The sequence below is a fragment of the Leptopilina heterotoma genome, unplaced genomic scaffold, assembly GCF_015476425.1.
Source record: "Leptopilina heterotoma isolate Lh14 unplaced genomic scaffold, ASM1547642v1 Lhet_112, whole genome shotgun sequence".
NCBI lineage: Eukaryota > Metazoa > Arthropoda > Insecta > Hymenoptera > Figitidae > Leptopilina > Leptopilina heterotoma.
In genome coordinates this window covers 75,482-102,555 of record NW_025110831.1, presented here as the reverse complement: position 1 = coordinate 102,555, position 27,074 = coordinate 75,482, and the positions used below count along the sequence as shown (strand labels likewise).

Here is a 27,074-nt window from a genome sequence, read left to right as displayed (position 1 = left end):
GTAATCAATAAACTTAATTTATATTAATGTTTTTTTATTAGAATAATTATAATTAAATATAATAATAAATTTGATATATTTATAATAATATTAATAATCTAATTAACAAACATAACAAAGATTAGTTAATTTTCAAAAAAAAAATTTTATATAATTATTAAAAATAGTTCGTAAATTTTTCAAGTCAATTAATGAATAATAACAATTGATTAAAGTCATTACAAACTAAATTGTTTTATTTGACATTCAATTATTATAATTAATTTATGAAATTAATTTAAATAATTAACTTATTTGATAAATGTGAAAAAAATTCGAAAACAAAAACCATAACTTTAATAAATATTAATTTATATATTTCATTTGTGTTTACTTAATAACTATAATAAGTAATTAATTAGATATATCAAGTTTGTATGGATTCAGCTAATTACCACTACCGATCGATTAAACTAATTTGCAAAATCAGTTTATCAAATTTTCATGATTGTGTTTAATTAATAAAGTTAATTATTTAGTTTCATTTGATAATATAATTTTATTAATATAATTAATTGAATATTTTGATTTGTAAATAAATAAATAATTATTAATTCAAGCTATAATTATATATATATATATATATAAAATTTATTTATTATATAATATTCGATAAATTCGATAAAAAGTAATAAATTTAATTGGTTTTCACAAATATCAAATTTAATTAAAAAATTCAAATTAATAAACGGAAATAATGAACATATTAACTTAACAGTTTAACACCAAAAAATATATAGAGAAAAAAAACAAAAGAAGAAAGAAATACACATTCTTGATTATATTTTATGACGAAAAGCTCATATTTCGTTTTTGGCTTCTAACTTGCACGGGGCATTTTAAAATAAAATCAATTACGTAAAGAGATAATTGTTTTGGAATAAATTTGAAAGAAAATGAACTATAAATAAAAGGTATGTGCTTACAATTTGAAAATTTACATTTTCGCAAGTAAAAATTGAACCAGTTCTATAGAAAGAAATTTATTGAAATCAAATAAACCAATTACCAGCGACTATTATTATCAAATAATTATTTACACGAAGTAAATATAATTTTTTATTTAAATCAAATAAACTTTTATTTTATAACCAATAATAATTTTTGTATTTTTAAGCAAATATTGCATTTATTTGATGTAAATAAAAAATTATTCGACACAAGTAAATATTTATTTGACGAACAAATGTCAAGTAATTCATTACATCAAATCAAATAAATTTCTTTCAATATATAGTGACTCTTTCAATATATTTCAATATAACCAATTGATAAAATTCTGTTAAATCAACTTACTTAAGTAGGTAAATTAATTATTAATGAATAAATTTTTATTTTATTCATCAATTATAAGAGAAGTTATCGTCTTTACTTTATTTGTCAGTGATTTAAATTATACATACAGAGCCATTTACATATATCCTATTTTTACCATTTTTGACCCCCCCTCTTTTCCCTTGAAGTGTTTTTTTACATCAAGGGTAAGAAGGGGGGGATATATGGACTACTCTTAATTGGATCAAATTATTATTATTATTATTATTATTATTATTAAAATTATAAATTAATTTAAATTTTATGAAATTAAAAATTTTATTGATATTAATTAATTTAACAGCAATTTTTGGTGAATATTTTTTTAAAATAAATATACTTACACAAACTGGAGGGTAGATGATTTTTAAAGTCTAAAAGTGGACTTGGGGGCGGATGTGCGGCTGGGAAGGTCATTGCTGGTCCATATCTCCATAGGAGATCGGTGGGACTAAAGGGTAATGATATTCCCGGGGGAAGACGTGAATCCATCGCCATTCCGCCTGCGGCAGAAACTGGCGGTAACTGCGGCAACTGAATTGTCGGCAGTAATTTCATAACACGTCCTCAGTTCAACCGGATGTCTGTAACAACAAAATTTAAAGAAATTTTTAAATATTGCAATTAATTATTATTATTACGGAATATATAAATACATATTTGTTTCCCCCTCCACTCTCTCTCTCTCTCTCTGTCTTTATTATACTTGTATGCTTGTGTATACTGCATATATAAATTACAAAAACATGAATATTTAAACAACTTTCGCTTTCTGTTTTTCAACTATATATATATATTTTTTTTTGTCGTACTTCCGTTAATATTTCAATATCAAATTTGACTCGATAAATATTCATGTTAAAGAATAATTTATAATCAATTTATTATTTTTATCTTCATTTTCTAATTGGATTTGAAAAAATAGTCTTTTTTTAAACTATTTTTTTAAGACGTGGTAGTAAAAGAAGAATAATAGTTAAAATAGTATTTATTTTTAAGTTTAATATCAAATAATAGATGACACTATTAAATAAAAATAATAATAATAACAATAGATAATATTACATAATTAGAGAGGGAAAAATAAGGGTCTTGAAATGAAAAAGAATTAAAAGAAAGATAGAGAGATGGAATATTATTTCCTGAATTAAAATAGGTTTTAAGTTATAAACTAAACATATAATATATTATAACATCCGTGTGGAAAAACCTCGAGGGCTCCTTTTTATTTATTTCTTCTGTTTCTCCTCGATAATAGTTAATCAACGATTCTCGAGCGGAAGCGAGTTCGACGTCGATAGAAATACGTTATGTAAATCCCAGCCCGAGGAACGGATACCCTCTTCCTGCCCTGTGTACGAATATATATATGTATACCCTGATGCTAAACTTTTTATTCTTGTAAGACTTGTGCATTCTATGCTAATCTTCGACTCTTCAAAGTCCCGTGTTTTTCAAAGAAAACACTATACTCTCTTTCTCAACTTCTCTCGCGCTTTAAAATCTTCAATATATATTTATTAAAACGAAAAAATATTAAATAAAGGAAGGAAAAAAATCTTCAATTTCCTTTTATGCACCTCCACTTTCTAAGTTTCTGTATATATATTATATTTATTTATATTTTAATTTGAAGAGAGGATATTTATTATTTGAAAACTACAAATTTTACGAAATATGTAAAATTTTTAATCTTGAGTTAATTTCTTAATTTAAATTCTTAATTTACTATATTATTTTACTACTGTAAATATTAAGAATGTTTCAATGATATTTGAGTTTTTTCGCAGATTGGGCAGAGAAAAAAAAATTCAGAAAACTTGAAAAGACTATTTCATTCATATTCATATTGATATTCAACATTTATGTTGAAATATTAAAATAACGATTATCTGTCAACAGTTTGGGTCGAAAATTATTTATTTTTAGCAATCGGTCTATACTTTAGGTCAAAAATATAATTAGATTACATAAATACTATTTTATATGAAGTAGAACTTATCATTCGGTCGAAAATTATATTTGTTAGAAAAAATCAGGAAAAAGTCAAAATTTTTTATTAAAAGTACAGAAAAAGAATTAATTTTTAAAACTCATAAGAAAATTCTGAAATTTGGTGTCTTTTTTGTTTGTCTCATAAACTATGAAATTACTACGAATTCTAATAAAAAAAACCTTCAAATTTTACTATTTCGATTTAAATATTTCAAAATTAATTAAATTTTAAGAGAGCTGCATTTACAATTTTCATAAATAAGACGAACTTTAAAAGCATTTAATTTGAAATTTTATAAAATTTCTATTCTGTTTAATTAAAAATTTTAAAAAACTTAGAATTTTGAAAAATTTTAATAATTCAAATTCTTCTAAAATTAGTTAATTTTTTAACTATATATTTAATTATTTATTAAAACTAATTGAATTATAGAAGAATTTTAGTTAAAAAGACTAAAAAAAAATTGAATTTCAATTCTCTTAATGGCTAATAAAATTTTTCTTAAAAATTCAATTATTTAAAAAAATTTAATAAAATTCTTGAAAAATTTCAATTATTTAAAAAAATTTTAATAAAATTCTTGGAAAATTTCAATTATTTTCAAAAATTTTCTTCAATTCAATGATTTTTCATTTCTACTATTTTAATGAAGTTTTCCAAAAGAATTCAATTATTAAAAAAAATTTAATAAAATTTTTTAGAGATTAGTATTTAAGTATTTTTCTTGAGATTTTTAGAGTGAATCAGAATATTCTTTAGGGTCAAGGAGAAAGTCAAACTTTTGTCTGAAAAATCAGGAAAGAAGAAAATTCAATTTTTGTGGCAACCCTGTAATTTAAAACAATGATAGTAATCTGTCAATTATTTAGAATGAAAATTGTAGATCCGCTTTTTTCGAAAATTCTGAAAAACACTGGTAAATCGGTATGTATTTTTTTTTAAAATAGTAAGATAAATAAAATAAAAATTGAATACAAGATGTTGAATTATAATACAAAAATTAATAGTTCGGAATTTCTGGAATCACTAATGAGACTTCAGTTTTTGTTAAAAATTCAATAATATAAATGTTGCTCAGAAAGAAATAAAGTTATCAGAAAAAAAAATTTCTTGAATTCTGGATGGTATTTGTAGTTATTGAAAAGACGTTTCGTCAAGTGGTTGGGAAATGAAGTGTGAGGGGGAGGCAGGGAGAGAGAGAGAAAGATATGGTGATTTCCTGGTGCTAGAGAACAGTGTGAGAGACAACGGCACATCGACCTTCGCGTGCCGCGAGTTTACCTCCCACCACACTCGACAAAAGTACTTTTTGTCTCTTTTCAACCTGAGTGTAACGACGCGGTCTCTCTAAATTCTCTCTCATCGACTTCTCATATATATATAAAGAAACCATATATATATATATACGTGTGTCTATGTATCTATGTACAAGAAAGAGACATTCGTCTCGCTTACGCAAGAAAGGTTAACAGACCGGATTCCCTTGGTTCCGTTGAGACGTGTTCGATAATAAAGAATTCGACGGTTATTTTTCCTATATTTTTCGACTTTATTTTTAATTTTTTTTTCTTTTTAATAAATGTCTTTAAACAAAGAAAAAACGTTTCTTCTTGTCTTTCACGTGTAGATTATCCACCAACCGGAACGACCTCACACACAATCGACTTCCGCTTCCAAGTGCGAGGAAGTTATATTCTCGCGGTCGCCCGGAAGTGCCTACGGTCGACCTTTAGAAATCTTTTTTTTCTCACTTTTGTCTTATATACTCGTTTTTCTTCCTTTTAGAGAAATATTTTTTCATCTCTCTCTCTCTCTGGTTATCTATCAAAATTAAAATAGACCCTTATCAAAGTCACTTATACGCATTGAGTCAAATTTATCAGTGAACAAAAATTCTTAATATTTTTTTCATAAAACGAATTTTTCCTTTTATTTGTACATACTTTGAAATTCTAATTTTATTTGAATTGGTATTAAATTGCTTTCGAGTATGAAAAAAGTTGATAAAAATAGGATTTTCGATTATATTTCATTATGTTGATTAACATTTGTCGAAATATTTAAGATATACATTTTTTTTATCGATTTTTGCTTCATTAAGTTTTCAATTTTTTAATTTTGTGCCTAGAGATATTAGGGAACTTAGGGTTTTTAGTAAAAGTTTTTTCAAAAAGGAGTTATTCTTTTTTTCTGTGTAATGGAAAAATGGTTTATTTCGATTTAAGGGAATGAGTATAAAAAAAATTATGAAAAATGACAAGTTTTCTTTCATTTCTAATTTCGCTTATATTAGTAATAAAAATTGGTGAAGCGGAAGTTGAAAAAGGAAGGCCTCGACGACCTCGTAGCCATCTCTTCGAGTCAATTTGAATCGCTCGACGCCTTTTCTTTGGCGAGAATTCTCTCTCTCTCTCTTTCTTAATGTCAGAGGTTCGTTAATGCCTTATTCATACATAGGCGGTGAACGTTACATAATGCATATCAGGAAACCGCATGTGCCTTCGGGCTACGTAAGCCGCGCGCTTTGAAACACGCGTAACGCCTTCGCCTATATATCTCTCCCCACCCTCTTTCTTTTCCCTCTACAAAAAAGTGCAATTCCAAAAAAAATGTAAAAAATTAAATTTTATTTTTTAAAATTTTACTATCAAGTTCAATGATATTTTTCTTTTAGTTTCAATAAATAGACGTCATTTTACCTATAACAATTGTATTAACATTGATGTATATACAACAACTGTTTCTTTTATTGACACAATTTAAATGTATTGCGTTCCCATATCTATGAATTTATTATTTAGAACAAAAAAACTATGTTTTTTTAATATTTGACTATTTAAAAAATTGATAATTCGAATTTAAATTATTAAAAAAGTGAACAAATCAACTATTTTTAAGACAAACATTAAAAAGTGTCGGTGTTTAAATATTTAATATACGAGGAAATTTTTTTGGTATTTGATAAATGAATAACTGAATATAATTGAGAACGATATTTTTTTCTAGAATCAATGGGGGGTTTTTTTATTGCCGAATTATATGTATTTATTTTACTTGGTGTTCAAAAAGTATGATTTTTTATACAATTTTTTTTTACTTTATAATTATTTTCTAGTTTTCTAAAATAAATAGAAAACTTGGGAAATTTAATACTTTTTTGTGTTTTAATAGAGAAAATTTCGATCCTTTTTTTTTGTTAATTCCGGAAGGGAGAAACAATTTCATTCTCTTGGGAAATATTGGTTGAGAAGCACTGTTTATTTCTGTGTAAAGTGAACCCCGCCTCGCAATTCCCTCTCTCTCTCTCGTGCTCACGATCTCACAAGAAGTTATGCTATGCTCCCGGGAAGAGTAACCACCTCGGCACTCGACCACCTTCTCTCCCAACTTCTGTCCTCAAGAAGGAAGTAGGTAAATATGTATGTGTACACAGTGCGAGAACTCGAGATGGCATCGAGTTGGCCTCCCTCCCTCTCTCTCTTCTCTTAACTCACACGTACACACGCATGTTTCAACACATGATTGGTACATTCTTCCGCTTCACGAACGAAGCTGCTGCTGTTGCTATTGCTCTTATATACTGTTGTCCCATGTGCGGTCTGAAAATACGACCAGGAAGAAGAAAATGCCGTTGAAGACGCGAGACGACAGAACAAGAAAGAATATATATTCTTTTTTCCATGCGAAAATAATTTATACACATATGTGTGCTTAGAATTTTTCCTCTCGACTATTTAGTCCCGGAGAATTTAGTTAGAATCCAAATTACATAATTCTTCTAATGATTTAAGACTTTGAATTTTTACAATAGGAATGGGATTTACTATATTTTTATTACATACTGGTTTATAAAAAAATTTGAAAAAAAATCATAGGAGCTCATTTCAACAAGTACTAAAAGAAAAAAATATTTGAAAGAAATTTGAGATGCAAAAATAAAATGATTTCCGATTTGGCGTGGAATGACCCATATATTAATATATATGATTTCCGATTTGGCGTGGAGTGACCCATATATTAATATATGATTTCCGATTTGGCGTGGAATGACCCATATATTAATATATATGATTTCCGATTTGGCGTGGAATGACCCATATATTAATATAATATATGGGGCATTCCACGCAAAATCGGAAATCATTTTACTTTTGCATTTCAAATTTTTTTTAAATTAAAATATATGTATATTATAAATAATATATTATATATAATATATTATACATATATTTTATATACATACATGTGTGTGTGTCGAGAGAATTGAACCAATTTCTTCATATCTTCCTCGAAAGAAAATGAGATCTCAGTGTCTCGCTTGGCTCGCAAGTATGACAGAAATAGCGGGCAATTATCGTAAATACCAACGCAATATATTGCAGGATTTTCTCTAGCCGCAATGTATAACAATAATATTGCACTCTGCCAAGAGATAAGATATACTCTCGTCGACAATATAAAGTAGCATGTCGCTTCAAGGCTTCAAACATCCCGCACAGACTCTCAGTTTTATTAAGTTTATTTTCCTTTCCGCCGAATCGCCTCTATTTATGAACATTTCTTTCCTTCTTGGACATTTATATTGATGTCTTAATTTTATTCCAGTAATTTTACAACCTGACGATATAAAATTGTTGAATCTCAAATGATAATAATAAAACCCTATTTGATACCTATATACTTTTGAATAAGTTATCTGTCGAACTAACAAGACGACAAATTTTTAAAAATTTTTCTTCAAAGCGTCAAATTGATACTAAAGTGAATGAAATTAATGCTAAAAATTCGGATCAATTTTGATTTGATCCATATTTTTGGTATCAATTCGTTGGTATTTTGATACTTTTATTAAGTTAACACTGATTATAAATTTTTACAACGATGAATATAAATAAATGACAAAAAGTAAGTCATTTAAAAAAGTGTACAAAATTTATCAATTAATCTTATTGTCAAACAACAAAACGATCACTATAAATAAATTACAAGTGATTTAAATTCATTAATTTTTACTGCATTATATTTTTAAATATATAAATTTTTGATAAAAATAAATAAGTGAATGTAGATTTTAAAAAAGGAAATAAATTTCAATTTTTTTTTTGAGAATGAACCGCGAAAGTTTGACTGATTGCCTTTTGTTTATATAACTTTCTTTTTTTCGCGTATGAAGTATATAAGATAATATAAAATAATACGGCTAGCGAAACGCATTACGCATGCCTGGTGTGTTACGCACATAAGCATAACACTTCGTTATGCGTGCAAAAGCATATAATAAGTCTTGTAATGCCGTTCTCAATTCTTTTTCTAAGGTATTTCAGTTTTTTCGATATTATTTTGTATATATATAGTATACAGTAGAATATATATATATATATATATATATAATACATTTTAGTATATTTATATAGTATGTATCTATATTGCTATATAGTATTTGTATATAGAGAAAGTTCAAGTCATATATGTATATATCGATTTCATTTCATTCCTCAATATCCACCCACGCGCGATTTTATTTCCTTTCATCTCTCTCTCTCTCTCTCTTTCTCTCTCATCAGGAGGGAACAATTTTTTTCACCCCCTCTCCTCCACCTTCACCCTTATCCCTGTATTTTGCTTCGAGACTACTTCCTAAAATGACGCAAGCAAGAAAAACGAGTTGAGCGTTCTTGAGTTCGCCGACCGTTTCAAGGTCGTGCCAACAATTCGGCTCTTTGTCGCGTATATAAAATTTCTTCATCATTCGCTTCAGTTGAATCAATAACTTCGATATTTTATTTTCCTTTATCGAAAATAGAATTATGATAAAATAATTTTCAGGTTTTTTTCTTGCTTCAGTGTAAAAAAAGATTCTTTTTTCGTTTTTTAATAACCTAGGGGTAGTCACGTTTTCGGGGCGAGACATTCTGGGGTTCTATTCACATTAGGGGTGAAATTTTTTTAAATAACGAAATAGGGAAGGAAAATTTATTTGATTGATTTAGGAATTGAAGAAATCAAATATTCTGTTTAAATGATTATTATAATAAATTAATATTATTCAACATTATTAAATATATAAGGAAATGAATTAAAAAATAATGTTTAGATTTGAAAAAAAATTATTTTCCGTGTTGATTTATATATTCTTATCTAAAAGTTTTGCCTTTATTTGTCTGACATTTGGAGTTATTATTTTTTAACTTTTTAGATTTTAAATTAAAATTCCTTTATTGACACAAAACGTTATCGTATATTTTTCGTTATATGATTAGTATTTAGAGATTATTCAATTGTAAATGTCAATGTTCGCTTCCGTGTTGATAATGTGTAATCGAAGAAAATCGTGCCTTTTAAGCATTTAAAAAAAAAATTGTTTTTTCCGCGTTTTTCTTCTTTTTAGTAAATTCGTGACATCTTGTCCATTAGCATAAAAATTTGTTAGTAAATTAACTTTATTTTTTAATTTTGCTTCCTTAAAAAAATATATATTTTGGCGATTTATACATATATAAAATCGAAGAAAAATACTTTATTCGAAGAAAATAATTGAATTGTTTTTGTAATGTTCATCGAATAGACAATGAATTGAAACGTGATTTGACAAAAGGAAAATTAATTTAACCGGAAGTGATGTGTAGTGACGCAAAAATAAAAGTATGAAATCTTGATATAATTTCCGTATCGCGCCTGAGCGTTTGCCATTGTTTTTGTTTTATATGAACTTTGATCTTGTCGTTTGTTTATTGAATATAGGAAAAGGGAAAAAAATGTATATTACCCTCTTGGAGTGCCATCCCCCCTTTTATTAACACCCCTCTTCTCTCTGCTTCAAACAGTAAAGTTTCTCTTTATCAACGCATCTGTCAGTCCTTAAAAGTCTGGCACTTGTCGACGAGCATTGAAACACCCTCAATCGACCTGCTCCATCCAACTTTTATAATATTATAACAAGTGCCCGATGGAACATGTGTGTTTATATGTTTATTCAATCTTCGCTGTCTTTCAACATGAAATTTTTTTTATTTCTATACTCCTTTAATTTTGCATTTTTTGCAAATTTTTTTTTTTAAATTCAAAATTTATTTTTATTATTTATTAATACAGGGTGGCCACATGTCAGTAAAGTCAGGGAAATGTCAAAAAAAAAAGAAAAATTTTGTCAGTATATTTAGGGAATTAAATTTTTTTTAAATTTTCCGTAAAATTTTATATTTTTCTGTAAAAAATATTTTGTCAGGGAAAATTACAAATGGCTAAGAAGAATTTATAATAAATTGAAAAAACTAATAGATTATTTCGATTATTTTTATTAAATTAGAATGAAAAACGATTTTTTTCGATATAGAATTTTTTTTATCGTTTTGGTGGCATTTACATCATATATTGCGTATCGGTGGATTTATCTATAGACAAATTAAATAATCTAGAAGATAATCGATTAATTATGTATTACGTTTTTATACGCCGATTGGCATAATAAATACGCGATACAGCATTTTTATTGCGTGTGAGAGAGAATTTTAAACAAAAAAAAATTAAATCAATCATTCGGAAATTGATTCATCATTATAACGAAATAGAATAATAATGATTATAATTGACGAGCTCATTTGTCATTTCATCTTGCCGATTTTTTATATAAAGTAATCGCCTTTTTTCCAAAAAAAAAATATAAAATAATTGCCTTTTTAAAAAAAATATAGAAAAAATTGTTTTTCTTTTGAATATCTAGGAAATTTAGAGATTTTTGTGAGAGCAGAGGGAACTTTCGTATTTTTATATACAAAATCGCCCTTATTATATGAAGATTAATATTTTGATTTATTACGACTTTGTAATTTATAATTTTATAATTCTTTTTTTTTATTTTCGTAAATTTAATAAATCTTGTCGCTGATTATCTTTTATAAAGAGGATTAAAAGAGAGAGGGATTAAAAAGGGAAAAAATGATCGAGATTTTTCCTCTTTTTTTTCTGCGACCAAAGTCATCTCGTTGTCGTTGTGATCAAAGGGGCGTTCACCGCCACGTGTGGATAGTACTTAAACGTTGCGCGCAAATTGTAGAACTGATAAAACGCTTGTCGACATGTCAGTGACCGTCCCTCTTATTTTCTTTTTTAATCCTCTCTCTTTCTCAGCAATCTTAAGAAAATCTTTATCTTCTCCCTTTCCCCTCTCTTGTAAGAACACCTGATAAGTAAAGTTGCACATCTCTTAGCTGCCGTGTGGTGACCAAGCGCAAAAAAAATAAGACACAAGGAAAAGGCTAATCTTGAAAATATTTTTTTCTTTCAAAACCGGAAAACGTGTCGAGAATTCTCGAGGCTAAGAGGAATTTAGTTTCAGAAAGGAAATGATTTTCGAAAGGGGGGAGAAAAAAAAATATAAAAAAAGAAACAAGTGGTTTAGGTCAAGTGGAAGGTAGGGGAAGGGGGAATAGAAGAAAAAGAAGGTAGAATAGAGATGGAAAGGGTGAAAGGGACACGGTAATGTGGAAACGACAACCTGTTGAGATAACGGCAAGTTGAGAATCACTGTAAGCGTTACAAAAGAGAGCAGCATGAGTTCGACATTGCACGTGCATGAGAGTAACGCCGACCGGAAGTCGATAAAAAGACCAGAGAAGAAGTTCACCCTCGTCACTCGGCACCAGCTTCTTCTCGTCATGGGAACCGGGTCTTTCTTTCTCTCTCTCTCTCTTTTTCTTTTCAGTCTCGCTTCTCACTTGCCAGTGCGGTCCAGACCCCCCGAAAAACCTGACTCAAGTGGACCGCCTTCTTCCTCTTGTTGTTGATCAACGAAAAACTACCAAGAAGTGCCTTCTTGTATTATATTATATATATATATATATGTATGCATGTATATACCCACCCCAAAAATTCCGTTCAAATTTCAAGGGACGTGAGCATAAACGGCACAAACCCTTGGTGAAGAAAAAAAATTCGTAAAAACAAGTGCATTCTTCCTTCTCTCTTTATAACAAATCAATTGATTTGATACGCCCTCAGTCAACTCAATGAAATTTTCAAGGAATTAATTCGGTTTTCTTGGAATTCTTATATGGGGGGAGGGGTTAGGTAATATTATAGCTGCTTATTATAGCCGCTCGTTATGAACGCTTATTCTAATTATTAATGCTTATCCGTTATTTAAAGTAGGTCGGAAAACTTTAATTTTTTTTAATTTCGAGAATCATAAAATTATGAATTTGAAAATCATGAATGATTTTTGAAGATTTGGAATTATTAGTATTTGTAAGTTTGTCAGGGAATACGATTTTTTAAAATTATATTTGTGATTTTTTGTTGCAGATTAGATGGAGGAAAAAAAATAATCAGAAAACTAGAAAAGACAATTTCATTTATATTCAACATTTTTGAATGCTGACATATTAAAAATTAATCTGTCAGCAGTTTGGGTCAAAAATGGTTAAAATTTCATTTAGTTTTAGAAAACGCTTTAGACTTTAGGTCCAAAATTTCGAAAATAAACAAATTTTTTAAAATAATTTTTAAAACAATATGATAATTATAGAATAGAATCCCAATATTTTATTGTTTTACAATATGAATAATCAGGGTTGCCACAGGTCAGGCAAATCAGGGAAAGTAGAATTGGTATTAATTATTATTTATTATTTTCTTATTAATTACCACGAATTCTAATAAAAAAACCTTGAATATTTTCTATTTCTGACAATAATTTCTTTTTAAATAACTTAATTCTTGAATAAGAACTTTCATAAATTTATTACTCAGAAATTATTTAATGAAAAATTCTACTTAAGTATTTCAAAATTAATTGAATTTTAAAAGAGTTGCATTTATAATTTTCATAAATAGATGAGTTTTAAAAGGTATTAATTGGAAACTTTATAAAACATTCATTTTTGATAATTTTAATTGAAATTTTTAAAAAAATTAATAACTCAAATTAAATAATTCAAATTCTGGAATTGGTTAAAAATTTTAATGTATATTAAATTAATTATTAAAAATAATGGATTTCTAAAAGAATTTTAGTTAAAAACACTAAAAAAAATTGAATTTTCGAAATTGTAGAAATTCAATTATTTTCAAAAGTATAATAAAATTCATCGCAGAAATTCAATTATGTTGAGAAATTTAAAATAAATTCTTGTCAAAATTTTAATTATCTTTATAAATAATAAATTTCTTCTTTGAAATTCAATTATTTCCAAAAGTAATAAAATTCATCGCAGAAATTCAATTATTTTCAAAATTTTTTTAAAATTCTCGTCAAAATTTCAATTATCATTAAAAATAATAAATTTCTTCTTCGAAATTCAGTTATTTTCAAAAATGTTAATAAAATTCTGGGCCAAATTTCAATAATTTTCAAAAAAATTTCCTCAATTCAGAATAATTTTTATTATTTACCGATATAATAAAATTTTACAAAAAAATGCAATTATTTAAAAAACAATCTGATTAAATTCCACGCAAACATTTAGTTATTTTCATAAATAATAAAAATTTCACAAAAATTCAATTATTTACAAATTTTTTATAAATTTCTTCGCAATAATTCAATTATTTTCGAAAATATTAAAATTTTTACATCAGGCATTCAATTATTTTCATAAATAATAAACCTCATCGCAGCATTTCAATTATTTTTCATACAATTTTAATCGAATTTCTTGAAAAATGTAATTATTCTTAAAAATTTTATTAAAATTCGTCAAAAGAATTCAATTATTCAATAAATTATTTATTTTCAAAAAATTTAAATCCTGTAAAGAATTTTGTTATTTTTTATGAAAATAATTGAATTCATGCAAAGAATTTTTATTACATTCTTTTAAATAATTGAAATCCTGTAAAGAATTTTATTATTTATGAAAATAATTGATTCCTTGCAATGAATTTTATTACATTTTTTTAAATAATTGAATTCATATGAAAAATTTTATTATACTTGTAAAAGTAATTGAATTCTTAAAAATTTTATTAAAATTCGTCAAAAGAATTAAATTATTTAACAAATTATTTATTTTTGTATTTAGATAATTAAATTCTCGTAGAATTCTCTAATAAAAATTGATTTAAAAATGAATTTCAGTTAAAATTTTTCATGTTGACTAAGAAGTACCCGTATATATTTATAACACTAAAACTATTTTGTGATTTCAATGGAAATGGAACAAACACGTTAAGAGATTGAAGAAAAAAAACCGTTTTGTAAGAATACCATGTATAGAAGACAAACAATAGCACTCCAAAAAGGTAGAAAAGAGAAGAAGAATTATAGAATCTAAAAGGATCAATGTTACCAGATGGTTTCACTTTTCCGGATCTTAAAGAAAAGATCATTCCCCCTCTCTCTTCATTCTTTTCTTTCCCCACCTACACACGTTTTTGTTAAAACCATTTTCTCGCATGAAGGACCAACTTCCCGGAACTTTGTTAAATCCTCCGTTCTCTACTATATAGAAACATACATGTAGAAATTCAAGAGAAGCATATTAACCTTCTCACTGCAGGGGTGTGTTAGGAGTCGCGATTTCACTACCACCAACTTCCGTGTTCTCTAAAGCACCAGCTATTGTTAACTTTGGTTGGCACTTTTTCAAAAAATAACACCATTGGTAATGGTGTTTTCCTGCTCGATTCTCTTCAATACAATAGAAACTCCAGGTCACAAGGAGCATTAATCGTGTCGAGTTTTTAGGAAAATGAAGAAAAAAGAATCCCGCACTACCGACGCAGTTTTACCAAGTTAAGAAGAAATTTGTTCCGCGAGAGTAAATGGGTGACCTGCGTGTGTCCTTTTTATTATTGAATAGCCTAAACAAATTTTCGAGAATTATTCTTCAAAATATGATGAAAAATGTTGTATCATTTTTCTTTTTCTTCTTTCTCGCCAATAACTCATTCATGGCGAGCGGCGAAATTTGAATGAGAAATTGATTCTGATTTCGACGGTAGGAATTTGGAATTTTACACTTTTTTTTGTTGTTGGTGTGATCTTTTTGAAACATGTAAAAGTGGGAAATTTTGAAACTAATCGTTAGATTTCGTTCAGGTATTCGGAGATTTCAGAAGTAGTACCTATAGATGACCAACGGTTAGAAGTATCTTAAAATTTATTAATCTTGTTTTGAGTTTTTGTTTCTTATATTTTTTGGTATCGTTCTTTAGAAACAAGAAAATTTTGAACCAAATGGTTAAAATTCAAGTTAAAGTTAGTTTTTAAAAGAATAAAAAACAGAAATGAACCTAAACTTGGAAATCTATTGTAACTTTCAGAAGTAAAGTATAGATAACATTATATGTTCTGATAAAAAGCATCAACTTTTTGAATTCAGTAGTAGTGAAATGTGTTCGGTTCGGAATTGTCAGTGTGATTCATTACAAACATTTAAAAATTTTGAACCTATTATCACAATTCTTTGAAGTATTTTTATCTTTTAGAAATAGATAACGGTTCAGGTATAGGATCATCTAAAATTTTAGGTCTCGTCAGTTCAGTTGGCATTTGTTCCATTTGGAAGTCATCGTAGATAGGAACCTTCAGAAAGAGTTAAAAGACTTTAACTTAATTATAAAAGGTATCGTTATTCGTAGTTACTATCATTTATATAGTTGTTGGTTACCTGGCCCCAAGAATTTTAAAAGTTGGTTCCCTTTGGAATTAATTTTTCCTAATACTATACTATTAGAAACATCTAAAAATTGAAAAGAGTAATTGAATTAAAATTCAAAGATGAGAATTATAAATTGCGATTTCTGATAATTAACGACTTTTTAATAATTGCGGATAATTTAGAGGTTTCCGTAAACCAAAGGAACTTTGTTTTGAAAGGCAACAAGAATCGAGGTATTAAGGTGTCTTCCACTATGAATTAGTCGGTACAATAGAATGAAAAGCAAATAGATGACAATCTTGTTAAATGGGTTGTTTTTGTTTCAAAATACATAGGAAACTAACCAGACATCTTAGCCCGCTTTGTAGGTATTATTATTTGTCAACCGTTGTAATAAACCGACAATATTGTCGGTATACCTGACCTCCTCTATTGAGAAGAGTGTTTCTCCATTGTTTGTCACAGTCAATACTATTTTGTGCTTAATTGCGAAGAGAGAGACACCACTTGGGTTATTACGTTAACATTATGGATATATACATAGTAGGGAAAATAGACTAACTTTCGTACCACTATACCACAACTACCAGACTGTCATAAACCCTAATAATCCAAAACTCTTTGGACGAAATTCAAAACCGGTAATTGATTTCGAGGTCGAAACAAGAAGAATTATGAGAGGACGGCAGACTTGGCAAATGTTAATGCGGCTAATGATTATTGGGGATTAGTGGAAGGCGGCGACACTTAAACAAATATCTCTTCTTCTTGCATTATTGTGTCGTGCACGTAAATAGTTTTTGATACGGAATAATTATTTCCTTGAGAGAGAGAAAAGGTTTTGTTTTGAATTTTTAAGAATAGTTTGTGTCCAGTACTTCATGACTTACTTTTTTATAAATAACCCAATTCTTTAAAATTGCCCAGTACTTCATGACTTTTTTTTTATAAATAACCCATTTCTTTAAAATTATTGCCCAGTAACATGACTTACTTTTTAGAAAAAACCCAATTTTTTAAAATTATTGTCCAGTACTACATGAACTAATTTTTTAAAAATTAATCCAGGACTTTACGGACTACTTTTATTAAGCCACTTTTTTAATTCAGAAGTAGTATAGACTAGTTTTCGGAAATGTGACATAATTTTAAGAGCAGAATTAAAAAAAAGTGATTAGATGAGGGTTTTTGAAAAAAAAAATTTTTTGGCTCGAATTTTAAAAGGTTCGGGTCTCTGATATAAAAATCGTGAAAAGTCAGGTTTGACAAAAGGATGGAGAGTAATAGAGATAGGGTATATAGAAGAAGCCCCGGACGTTCCTAAATCGAGATAGTGATGACTGCAAGAAGACACAAGACGGAAGTAACGGACAATTTGGCAGGTGTACAAATAATTCGGCAGGGGAAGTAGCGCCCGTAATAATAGAGCGCCGGGTTTATGGACGGTGGATGTATAAAAAGTTTTGAAGGAAAGAAAATAGAACGCGGCTTTGCTACGAATTTATCGGGTCTATTGGCCTCCTACAAGATTTGCGTGTATACATCGCGTTTACTTTAAATCGAAAACACTTTTTTTTCTATACATGGCTTCGCTGCTTTAGCCTCTAATTTTAAAATTTTGTTTTAAATTCTAAAATTGTTTAGAACTGAGAAATTTTTGAATCTAAAGTTGGAATGTAAATTTTGTTAATTCAGGGTTGCCAACAGTTCAGGGAAATTAGGAAATTCAGGGAAAAGTTAGGGAAAGAAGAATTGATCAGGGAAGTTAGGGACATCAGGGAAAAGTCAGGGATTTTTAAATTATAAAGTAGGTACTGGAAAAAATTGAATTTTGAAAAAGTTACAAATTATTGCAGATATTCAATTATATTTTGAAAAGGTTAATAAAATTCTTCGCAGAAATTCAATTATTTTTAAAAATTCTTAAAAATTCTCGTCAAAATTTCAATTATCTTTAAATACAATAAAATTCTTCTTTAAAATTCAATTATTTAAAAAAAAATTTTAATAAAATTCTTTACAAAATTTCAATTATTTTCAAAAATTTTCCTGAATTCAATGATTTTTAATATTCACTATTTTAATAACATTTTTCAAACGAATTCAATTATTTAAAAAAAATGTTTTGATAAAATTCTAAGCAAACATTTAAATTATTTTCATAAATAATAAAAATTTTACAGAAATTTAACTATGTATTTACTAATTTTTTATAAAATTTTACTCAAAAATTTGATTATTTTCATAAATAGTAAATATTCTTTTTAGGAATTCAATAATTATTTTGATGAATAATAAAAATCATAATTGAATTTCAATTATTTTAAATACAATTTTAATCGAATTCCTCGAAAAATGTGATTATTCTTGAAAATTTTATTAAAACATGTCGAAAAATTCAATTATGTTCATAAAATTATTTATGAGAATTGAATTTGGAAAAAAGATTCAATTATTCACTTTTGTATTTAAATAATTGAATTCTAGGAGAATTTTATTATAAAAATTGATATATAAATGAATTTCAGTTAAAATTTTAGATGATAATTGAATATTAAAAGCATTATAGCATAAATTTTTTTTAAAAATAATTGAATTTTGAAAAGGTTTCAAATTAAAATCTTTGAAAATTTGAATTTTTCATATACTTTTCACTGCCAATTTTGTAGAATTAATATTTTTTTTTGAAAAAAGTTGAATTGAATGTTCTGTGAAATTATTTGGAGTTTTTATTTTCTAATATAAATTTAATTGAAGAATTTCCGAATAATTGAAATTTCGTAAAATTGAATATTGCAAACAAATGGAATTGAAATTTTTTCAAAAACTTTTGCAAAAATTATTAAAAATAATTGATAATTAAATTCTTTTGAAGAATTTTAATAAAATTTTTGAAAGTAATTACATTTTTCGAGCAGTTTATTTAAAATTGTATTAAAAATAATTGAAATCCTATGAGAATTTCATTATTTATGAAAATAATAAATTGAATTCTCACAACGATTTTTAATAAATTTTTTTAAATAATTGAATTTATGTGAAAAATTTTATTATACTTTTAAAAATAATTGAATTCTTGCGAAGGATTTTATTAAAATTTTTGTAAATAATTGAAATCTTGTTAAGAATTTTATAATTTATGAAAATAATTGAATTTTTGCAACGAATTTTATTATATTTTTTTTTAAATAATTGAATTCTTTTGAGAAATTTTGTTAAAATGGTAGATTTTTAAAATATTTGAATATAGGGCAAAAAAACGAAAAGTCGAGAATTAATTAAAGTTATAGACAAAGGATTGTCCCAAAATGGGCGAAAGATTAGTATCGCGATTTTGCAGGAACGAAATTAATACCGGGAAGAGGTTGTGTGTATTTGGGAGAGGAAAGGGGTGCCAGGAACGTGAATCCGCGTTTGGTAGGTGTATAAATATGCCAGGAGGAAGCGGTTTGTTGTAATAATAGAATGCGTACGTAGCTACGCAGACGAGTCTCTCTCTCTCTCTCTCACTCTCTCTCAAAAGCGGGAAGGGAGTATTATAAGTTTTCAAGAGAGTGAGAAGCAAAACGAACGAAAAAGCGAGAGACAGTCGGAAAACTATTTGAGGCGTCTCGCGTCGCTGATGATTAGAGAATTCGCGCGAGGGAAATATTTAGCTCACTCTAAAAGTCAAACACACTTCGAAATGAGTAGTATACTAGCCGCGCGCCAATAAATGCGCTATTAATCTTTTTCTTCTTGTAAATTTTAATGCCCATTTCAAAATAGTCGTCTCTTCCCGGTATTAATTTCGTTCCTGTAAAAAATAATTATACAGTTCCGATTTGTGTAGGTCCCGACTACACAATTCCAATTCCAAGTGGAATTTTCGATGGAAATTTCTCTTTGACAATAATAGTCTGATCTTTCCGAATTTTCGGTCACAAATTCTTATCGATTGGTAGGTCCAAATGCATTTGGATTTGTGTAGGTCCTGACTCGACAATTCCGATTCCAAATGGAAATTTCCCTTTGACAATAATAGACTGATCTTTTCGAGTGTAGAGTTTAACGGAGCCAAATAGAGAAAGTGAAAAAAGAGAAAGAAAGAAAGAAAGAAAGAAAGAGAGAGAGGTACAAAGTTGAGGAAGAGTCGAGTGTTGAAGTTTCTTTTCTCTTCCCATTGCCCTCTGTCTCTTTTAAGAGTGCATTCTCTGCTGGTGCTTCTGCTGTTGCAGAGTAACGAGGGACCGGATGCCATCCATCGTGTTTCCTTTTGCTCTTGTTTTCGTGCCTTCTCGACTTGAAGAGATGCGACGCGAAGAGAATGGAAACGAAAGAAAGAGAAAGACACTCCCCCCCTCACTCTCTCTCTCTCTCTCACGATTCTCTTCTCCCTTGCTTGGCTTTTAAAAGAAGGTCCAATAACCAAAAATCTTGCTTGAATATTGCACTCTCCTCTTGTATGGAGGAGAGAACCTGAGTACCAGTGTGTTGCCTTACAGACTCTTCAATATGTATATACATAAAAGAAGGAGAGAGAGAGGTTCGTCCAAGGTCCATACTTCCGGTCCGGATACGAACCGGTTCTCTACGTGCTCTCAACTTTTGCAATGATTCTCTCTTTAAATAACGAAAAATTCCGTTAATTTCTCTCTCGAGTATTTCATTTATAAATCAATTACTCGAATTATCGTGAAAAGCTTCCATTTATTTCTGGGAAATAATTCTAATCGGAAACATAAAAATCGGAATTTCAAATCCAAAATTCTGAAGTTGATTTTAATCCCTAAAGTTATAACTTAACCGAAAGAGTTAATTTTTTTAAATTTAAAAATAGGCTACTTTTCAGTTATTTTGATTTTAAGATTTTATTTCAAACTGTTTTTTTTCCGTCTTCTGAAACATTTACTGTTTTTAATGTTCTTGGGTTTATTTTAAAGATCTTTTTAAAGTCACTTTCCGGGTAAGCTTTTAAACAAAATTTTAAGGGTTCTAGAAGGGGGGGGGGGTATTTATCGAAATAAAAGAAAATTAGAAAATTCACAAATATAGTATGTGGTGTGTGATGTATTTTTCAAGCGGGTTATAGTGACCTTAACGATCGATCCATCACACATTGTGCTTGTGTTAGTATATATGAAGAAAATTTCCCCTTCTCTCTCTCTCTCTCTCTCTCTCTCTCTCTCTCTCTTTCACCCCCTTACTTCAACCATCCCTTTAGCAACCGTTGGTAATTCCCCCCCTCCCCCTCCTTTTCAACGCGCTAACCCTCTCGTCGCTTGAGGCGCTTAGCTTCCGCCTCACCCTCATTTCCGGGTTCCGGGTTCTCTTCTGCTCAACTCTACAGAATTACGTGCGGAAGTTCCCCTCCTCCCCCCCTTCTTTCTGAGGCGCTATCTTACTTCCTCTTTCACTCTCTCCTATCTCTCTGAATATTCTTTTCCCTTATTCCTCGTATTATCTAGTCGTGGCTTAAAGTACATATAACCTTTTTCAAAGAATAAGTTGGAAACCCCTCCTCGCCTTCTTCTTCTTCTTCTTGCCAATTCTTGCTATGAAACCTCGAGTTCACGATCGATACAATCGCCGGCTCGTTATCGCGAACTCAGTGATGATAAACTCTCCCTTCTCTCTTTCGTCGTGGTCTTTTTTCACTTTAATTTCATTTTATTCTTCCTCGTTGAAAACCAGGCGAGAGGAATTGATTTTGGTTTAATTTACTTTTTGTGTTTTGTTAATATAAAGTATTGAGCAATTTTGAGTAGGAAGGGATAAGGAAAGTAGGTGGGGTGACAAATTGGAATTTTCTGTTTTGACCCTTAGTTTTAAATTTAGAAAGTTGTGACTTAACCTTTAGTTTTAAATTTAAAAAATTATGACCCCAAGTTTTAAATTTAAAAAGTTATGAGTTAACCCCTTAGTTTTAAGCTTATAAAGTTACGACCCAACCCTTATAGTTTTTAAAATTTTGTAAAGTTAAGACTTAACTATTAGTTTTAAATTTAAAAAGTTATGAGTTAACCCTTAGTTTAAAATTTTTAAATTTATGACTTGAACCTTTGTTTTAAATTTAAAAAAGTTATGAGTTAACCTTTAGTTTTAAATTTAAAAAGTAATAACTTTTTAAATTTAAAATTAACCACTTCACTGGCGGGGCGTTCCAAATGGCGTTCCACGCGCCGAGGCCCAGACTGGCAAAAACACCGAAATGGCGTTCCTAATAAAACATTATTTTTAAAGAGTGTACACTACTTTTAACTTATACAAAGCAATATTTCTATAGTTTAGACATCATGGAACAAGATTATCACAATAAAAATTTCAGTTTTTGGGATTTTCAATGTTTTTTCAAACAATGAAATAGTCAATTTTTACCACTTTTCACCAAATGGCGTTCCACTTTTTTTCAATTTTTACACAGTAAAACTCATATTTTTTATTTAAAAAATATATTTACATACAAAACATTATAATATAATAATGTAATAAGTAAAAAATAAATATAAATAATTAATAAATAAAATTTAATAATTATTAATAATAACAAAAGTGGAACGCCATTTGTTAAAAAGTGTTAAAAATCGACTATTTCAACGTTCAAAGAAACATTGAAAATCTCAAAAACTGAAATTTTCATTGTGATAATCTTGTTCCCTGATGTCTAAACTATAGAAATATTGCTTTGTAGTAGTAAAAAGTAGTGTACACTCTTTAAAAATAAAGTTTTATTAGGAACGCCATTTCGGTGTTTTTGCCAGTCTGGGCCTCGGCGCGTGGAACGCCATTTGGAACGCCCCGCCAGTGAAGTGGTTAAGGGTTAACTTATAACTTTTTAAACTTAAAACTAAGTAATAACTTTTTAAATTGAAAACTAAGGGTTAGGTCATAACTTTTTATATTTAAAACTAGGGATCAGGTCTTAAATTTTTAAATTTAAAACTATAAGGGTTAGGTTATATAATATAAGGGTTAGGTTATATAATATAAGGGTTAGGTTATAACTTTTTATATTTAAAACTAGGGGTCAGGTCATAACTTTTTAAATTTTAAACTAAGAATAACTCACAACTTGTTAAACTTAAAACTAAATTATAAATGTTTAAACTTAAAACTAAGGGTTAGGTAACCCTTAGTTACCCAAAAGGATCGACAACTCTACTAAAATATCTCTGATTTCTTCATTTTTTCACTTTCATATTATTATTATTTCGAAAGTTCGGTGCATTTAATTTCTTACCGAATTTAGAAAAATCTCAGACCATTTCCATTTACAATTAGTTAAAATGTAAAAAAAGAAAAACGCGGCGCTACAAATAGATGAAATTGCATAATTATTACTAGTCTCCTTCTCTCACTCTCTGTGATGCTGTAACAAAACTAATGGCTGACATTTCTTCTTTTTTTTATTAGTAATTTATCAGTCTTTCGAAATATAATCTCGTAACTTCCTCGCGGCAAGAGATGTAAAAACACACGCGGCTTTTTGAAATGTTGTTTTTTTTCCTTAGAGAAAAAAAAATAGCTGCGTCATAAAAGTAATAGTTGTACGAAAAAGAAATAATAGGTCTTTAAAGAGAGCGTGAGTGTGTATGTATATTTACCTATATATATATAGTGTGTATAAGAAGAGGAAGTGTAAGGAAAGACAAAAGACTTTGTGTTATACGGGAAGAGGAAGCAAGAGAAAGAGAGGGAAAAAAAACGATTTGGAAGTTTCGCGCGCCAAGAGATGGCAGCTCACTACCGCTTGAAGTTGGGTAAATATTGTAATGTAGGTACTATTCGCAATATAGGGATAAAATTGCGGATTTATAGGATATACGTTTATATGTAAGGCACACGCGTGTGATAAGTGTATGTTCGTTGGCCTTAAGTTTATTACTTATGCATGCACGCAACCTACGTATTTATTCTCATATATCTATATATGATGAGGGGGAGCTTACTCTTAAAACAGAGATTATGGTCGCATTCTCTTTTTCTCTCTCTTTTTCATTCTTTCTTCTTCTTCTCTCTCTCGAGATCAGTCTTTGTGTTCCATTTTGAAAAGATTGACCCGAAAAGGTACCCCCTGGATACTCCAGCAAAATTCCGAGAATATTCTTCAATTCTATCCGGATTTAGAACTAAATTCCAATCGAATTTTTGAGTTTAATCCGACTTTGGACGAGAATTCTAATTCGTGTAGTCTGACGGGATTCCGATAAAACTCCGATTGCGATGGATTTTAATTCAAATTTTTATTGATTTAATTTTGAATTTCGATTTGAATCCGAATTTTATTGAAATCCAGTCGGAATTTCGATTTAAATCCAAATTTTCATGGATTTTCGACTAATTTCGAATCGAATTTTAATTCTTTTAGAATTTCGTTTAAATTAAAATTCTAGTCGTCAAATTCTTAGGGGAGTAATTAGTATAAGACTGAAGAATGTTAATAGCTGAATTACAGGGACATCTTAAATTAAGATACTTCAAATAACTAAAAAGTAACTACCAAAACATCTTAGAAATCACTACCAAGAAATCTTAAATTAAGATACTACTTTTTGCATCATGTAATTTGTATTCCCATCTCGATTCATTTTTTTAATGCTAATTGCAAATATTACATTTTATAAAGAGAGAAACACAAAGAGAGAATGAGAGAGAAGAATTTTAATGTTCCGGAACTTTAGATTTCTGTTTATCATTCTCTCTCTATATATACATACATATAAAGAGAGATATATAAACGTACGTAGGTTAGAATTCACTATACCCACTTCCCGTATTTATAAACGGCACTGAATCCTCTCTTCCGTCATGTGTAGGTCTGATTCTGATTTTGCATCGTTCATACATAATTACCGTATTTATTCATGTTCATTGTCATATATAAACGCTCGCAACTACACCACACACTATACCACTACTAGTACTATTATTATTATTTCAATTTCTCGTTATATATGTCACTCTAGATTAGAAGTAAATTCCTCGGAAATGATCTAGACTCGGTTTTTCAATTGATAAGACGGATTTCTGTGTTGTATGTATGATTATTTTAAATTTAAACTGTAATGTGTCTGTGTGTGTGTGTGTTTTTGGAATTTTTCGCAATGATTAGAGTGATTTTTTTCATTGGAAGATGTTTTTCTTGGTTTGTGAGAAAATAAGTATATGTTATTCCGGTTTTGTGCTGCATTTCTGCTCTTTGAATATTTTTGCTTCTTACGGAAGTTTTGTATATAATTTTTTACTATTTCTGACGTAAAAATTTTTTAAAAAAAGTCTGTGAATTTGATGATTTTAGGGCATAAGAATTTAGGACAGGAACATATGAATTTAGAGAAGAAATATAAAAATTTAAGTACTGGATGTTAGAACTAAGAATAACGGACATAAGAATTTAGTATGCGGACATAAGAATTCAGGGAACGGACATAAGAATTTAGAATGCGGACATAAAAATTTATAATAGGAGCATCAGAATTTGGAATACGATCAAAGGATTTAAGGATACAGACATAAGAATTTAGGTTCCGGACATAATTTTTAGATTTATGGACGCAAAGATTTAAATGATGGCATTGGCAGTGTGTTCAAAATCTGGAACGTAAATTTAGATCAATTCACTTTTCTCGCAGTTGTATATGCAGACATCAAAAGATGCAAGGTTTCTGATATCAATCATCCGGAAACAATTGAATATAGTCATCATATATATATATATAATGAACAGGCCTTTTGCATCAAGAACAATGGAAGCTCAGACTGATTATGTAGATGTGGTCAAATTGCAGGACATCTTTCAAACATCCGCAATCTCAATCTCAACATAATAGAACATTTTGTCCTAAAAATTTTAAAAACTACTTTTTACTTCTCAGTAGATGAATTTTCTAAATTGAAAATCATTAAATTTTCAAACAAGAACTACAAGAATTACATCTCAAGTTTCAAAAAAAATTTCGGTTATGAAACAATTTAAAAATTAGTGTTCGTTATAGTACATAAAGAGGATAGAAAAATTAAATCCTTTGAAATAATTAATATTCTTGGTTTCTGCTAATCGCGAATGTTGAGTAAGATAAAAGAAGAGAGGCAAATAAAGAAGTTTGCTGAGAATGCGGTTGGAAAAATAAATAGACATTTTAAGTGCCATTTCCGGTGATTCTATACAAAATTTCTATTTATTCCCCACGGTTTTTCATTAAATGGAAAAATAAAAAAAAAAGAGAAGAGAAGAGAATAGGAAACTGAAGACAATTTAAAAAGTGTGCTTTTTATGTATATTGAGACACTTTACGAGAAATTAAGTTTACGACTCTATTAACTTTAAATATTTAAATATGTATGTAGTTGATGTTATTTTTGAAAAAGAAACATATAATAACTTATCTAAGATTGAAAATTGATTTTTTCTTTTAAAAAAAAAGCAGCTGCCGTTTTTTTCCATGCTCAATAAAGTGGAAGGTGACTTCCGACTCGTGGCACTAATATGTATATATATACAACACGCGATGGATGGAAATTTGCCGAGGCGGTTTGTTTACAATAGTTGCGCACGCACGGAACGTCATAGCGACACATTTGTAGAATTTAAAAAAAAGAAACGAAAAAAAACCCTTCGAACGAATGAAAATCAAGCACTTTGGAATTTTTCTTTTCTTCCTCTCTTTCCGGATGTTGAAGAAAGAAAAGGTTTTTAAATCTGCCTTTCAGTTATTCTATTTTGACTATTTGGTTCATTATTGTTGACGAGAATGTAACTTTTTGAAAAAAAGATATTTTTAATTTTAAAGGGAATTTTGAAAATTGGAAACTATTTTTAAAATGAATTTTTAAAATTCGAAACTTATTTCTAAAATGAATTTTGAAAATTTGACACTATTTTTAAAATGAATTCTAAAAAGTCGAAGCAATTTTTTAAAGGATAAAAGGAAATTTAAAAATTTGAAACAATTTTTAAAATTCAGTTTTCATAATAGGTTTTTCCCAAGGAGGAAACAATATTTTCAAAAATTCCCGGTATCAAGATGTTTAGTTCTGTTACAATAAGGATTTCCTTATTCTGGTTTATAATTGAGAAAAACGGATGTTGTAATGCAGCTGGAAATTTGTTTCTCGTGTGTGAATATTTTTCAATGAATATTGTTTGG

At 28.5% G+C, this 27,074-nt stretch overlaps 1 protein-coding gene across 1 annotated transcript in view; it reads right to left on the bottom strand.

The window, feature by feature from the left end:
- Window positions 1-27,074, bottom strand: part of LOC122504833 (ets DNA-binding protein pokkuri) — a 36,774-nt gene that overhangs the window by 8,158 nt on the left and 1,542 nt on the right. The window contains exon 2 of the mRNA XM_043616108.1: window positions 1,698-1,937. Coding sequence (XP_043472043.1) covers window positions 1,698-1,911 — 214 coding nt within the window. The 5' untranslated portion in view covers window positions 1,912-1,937. The remainder of the gene's footprint in view (window positions 1-1,697; window positions 1,938-27,074) is intronic.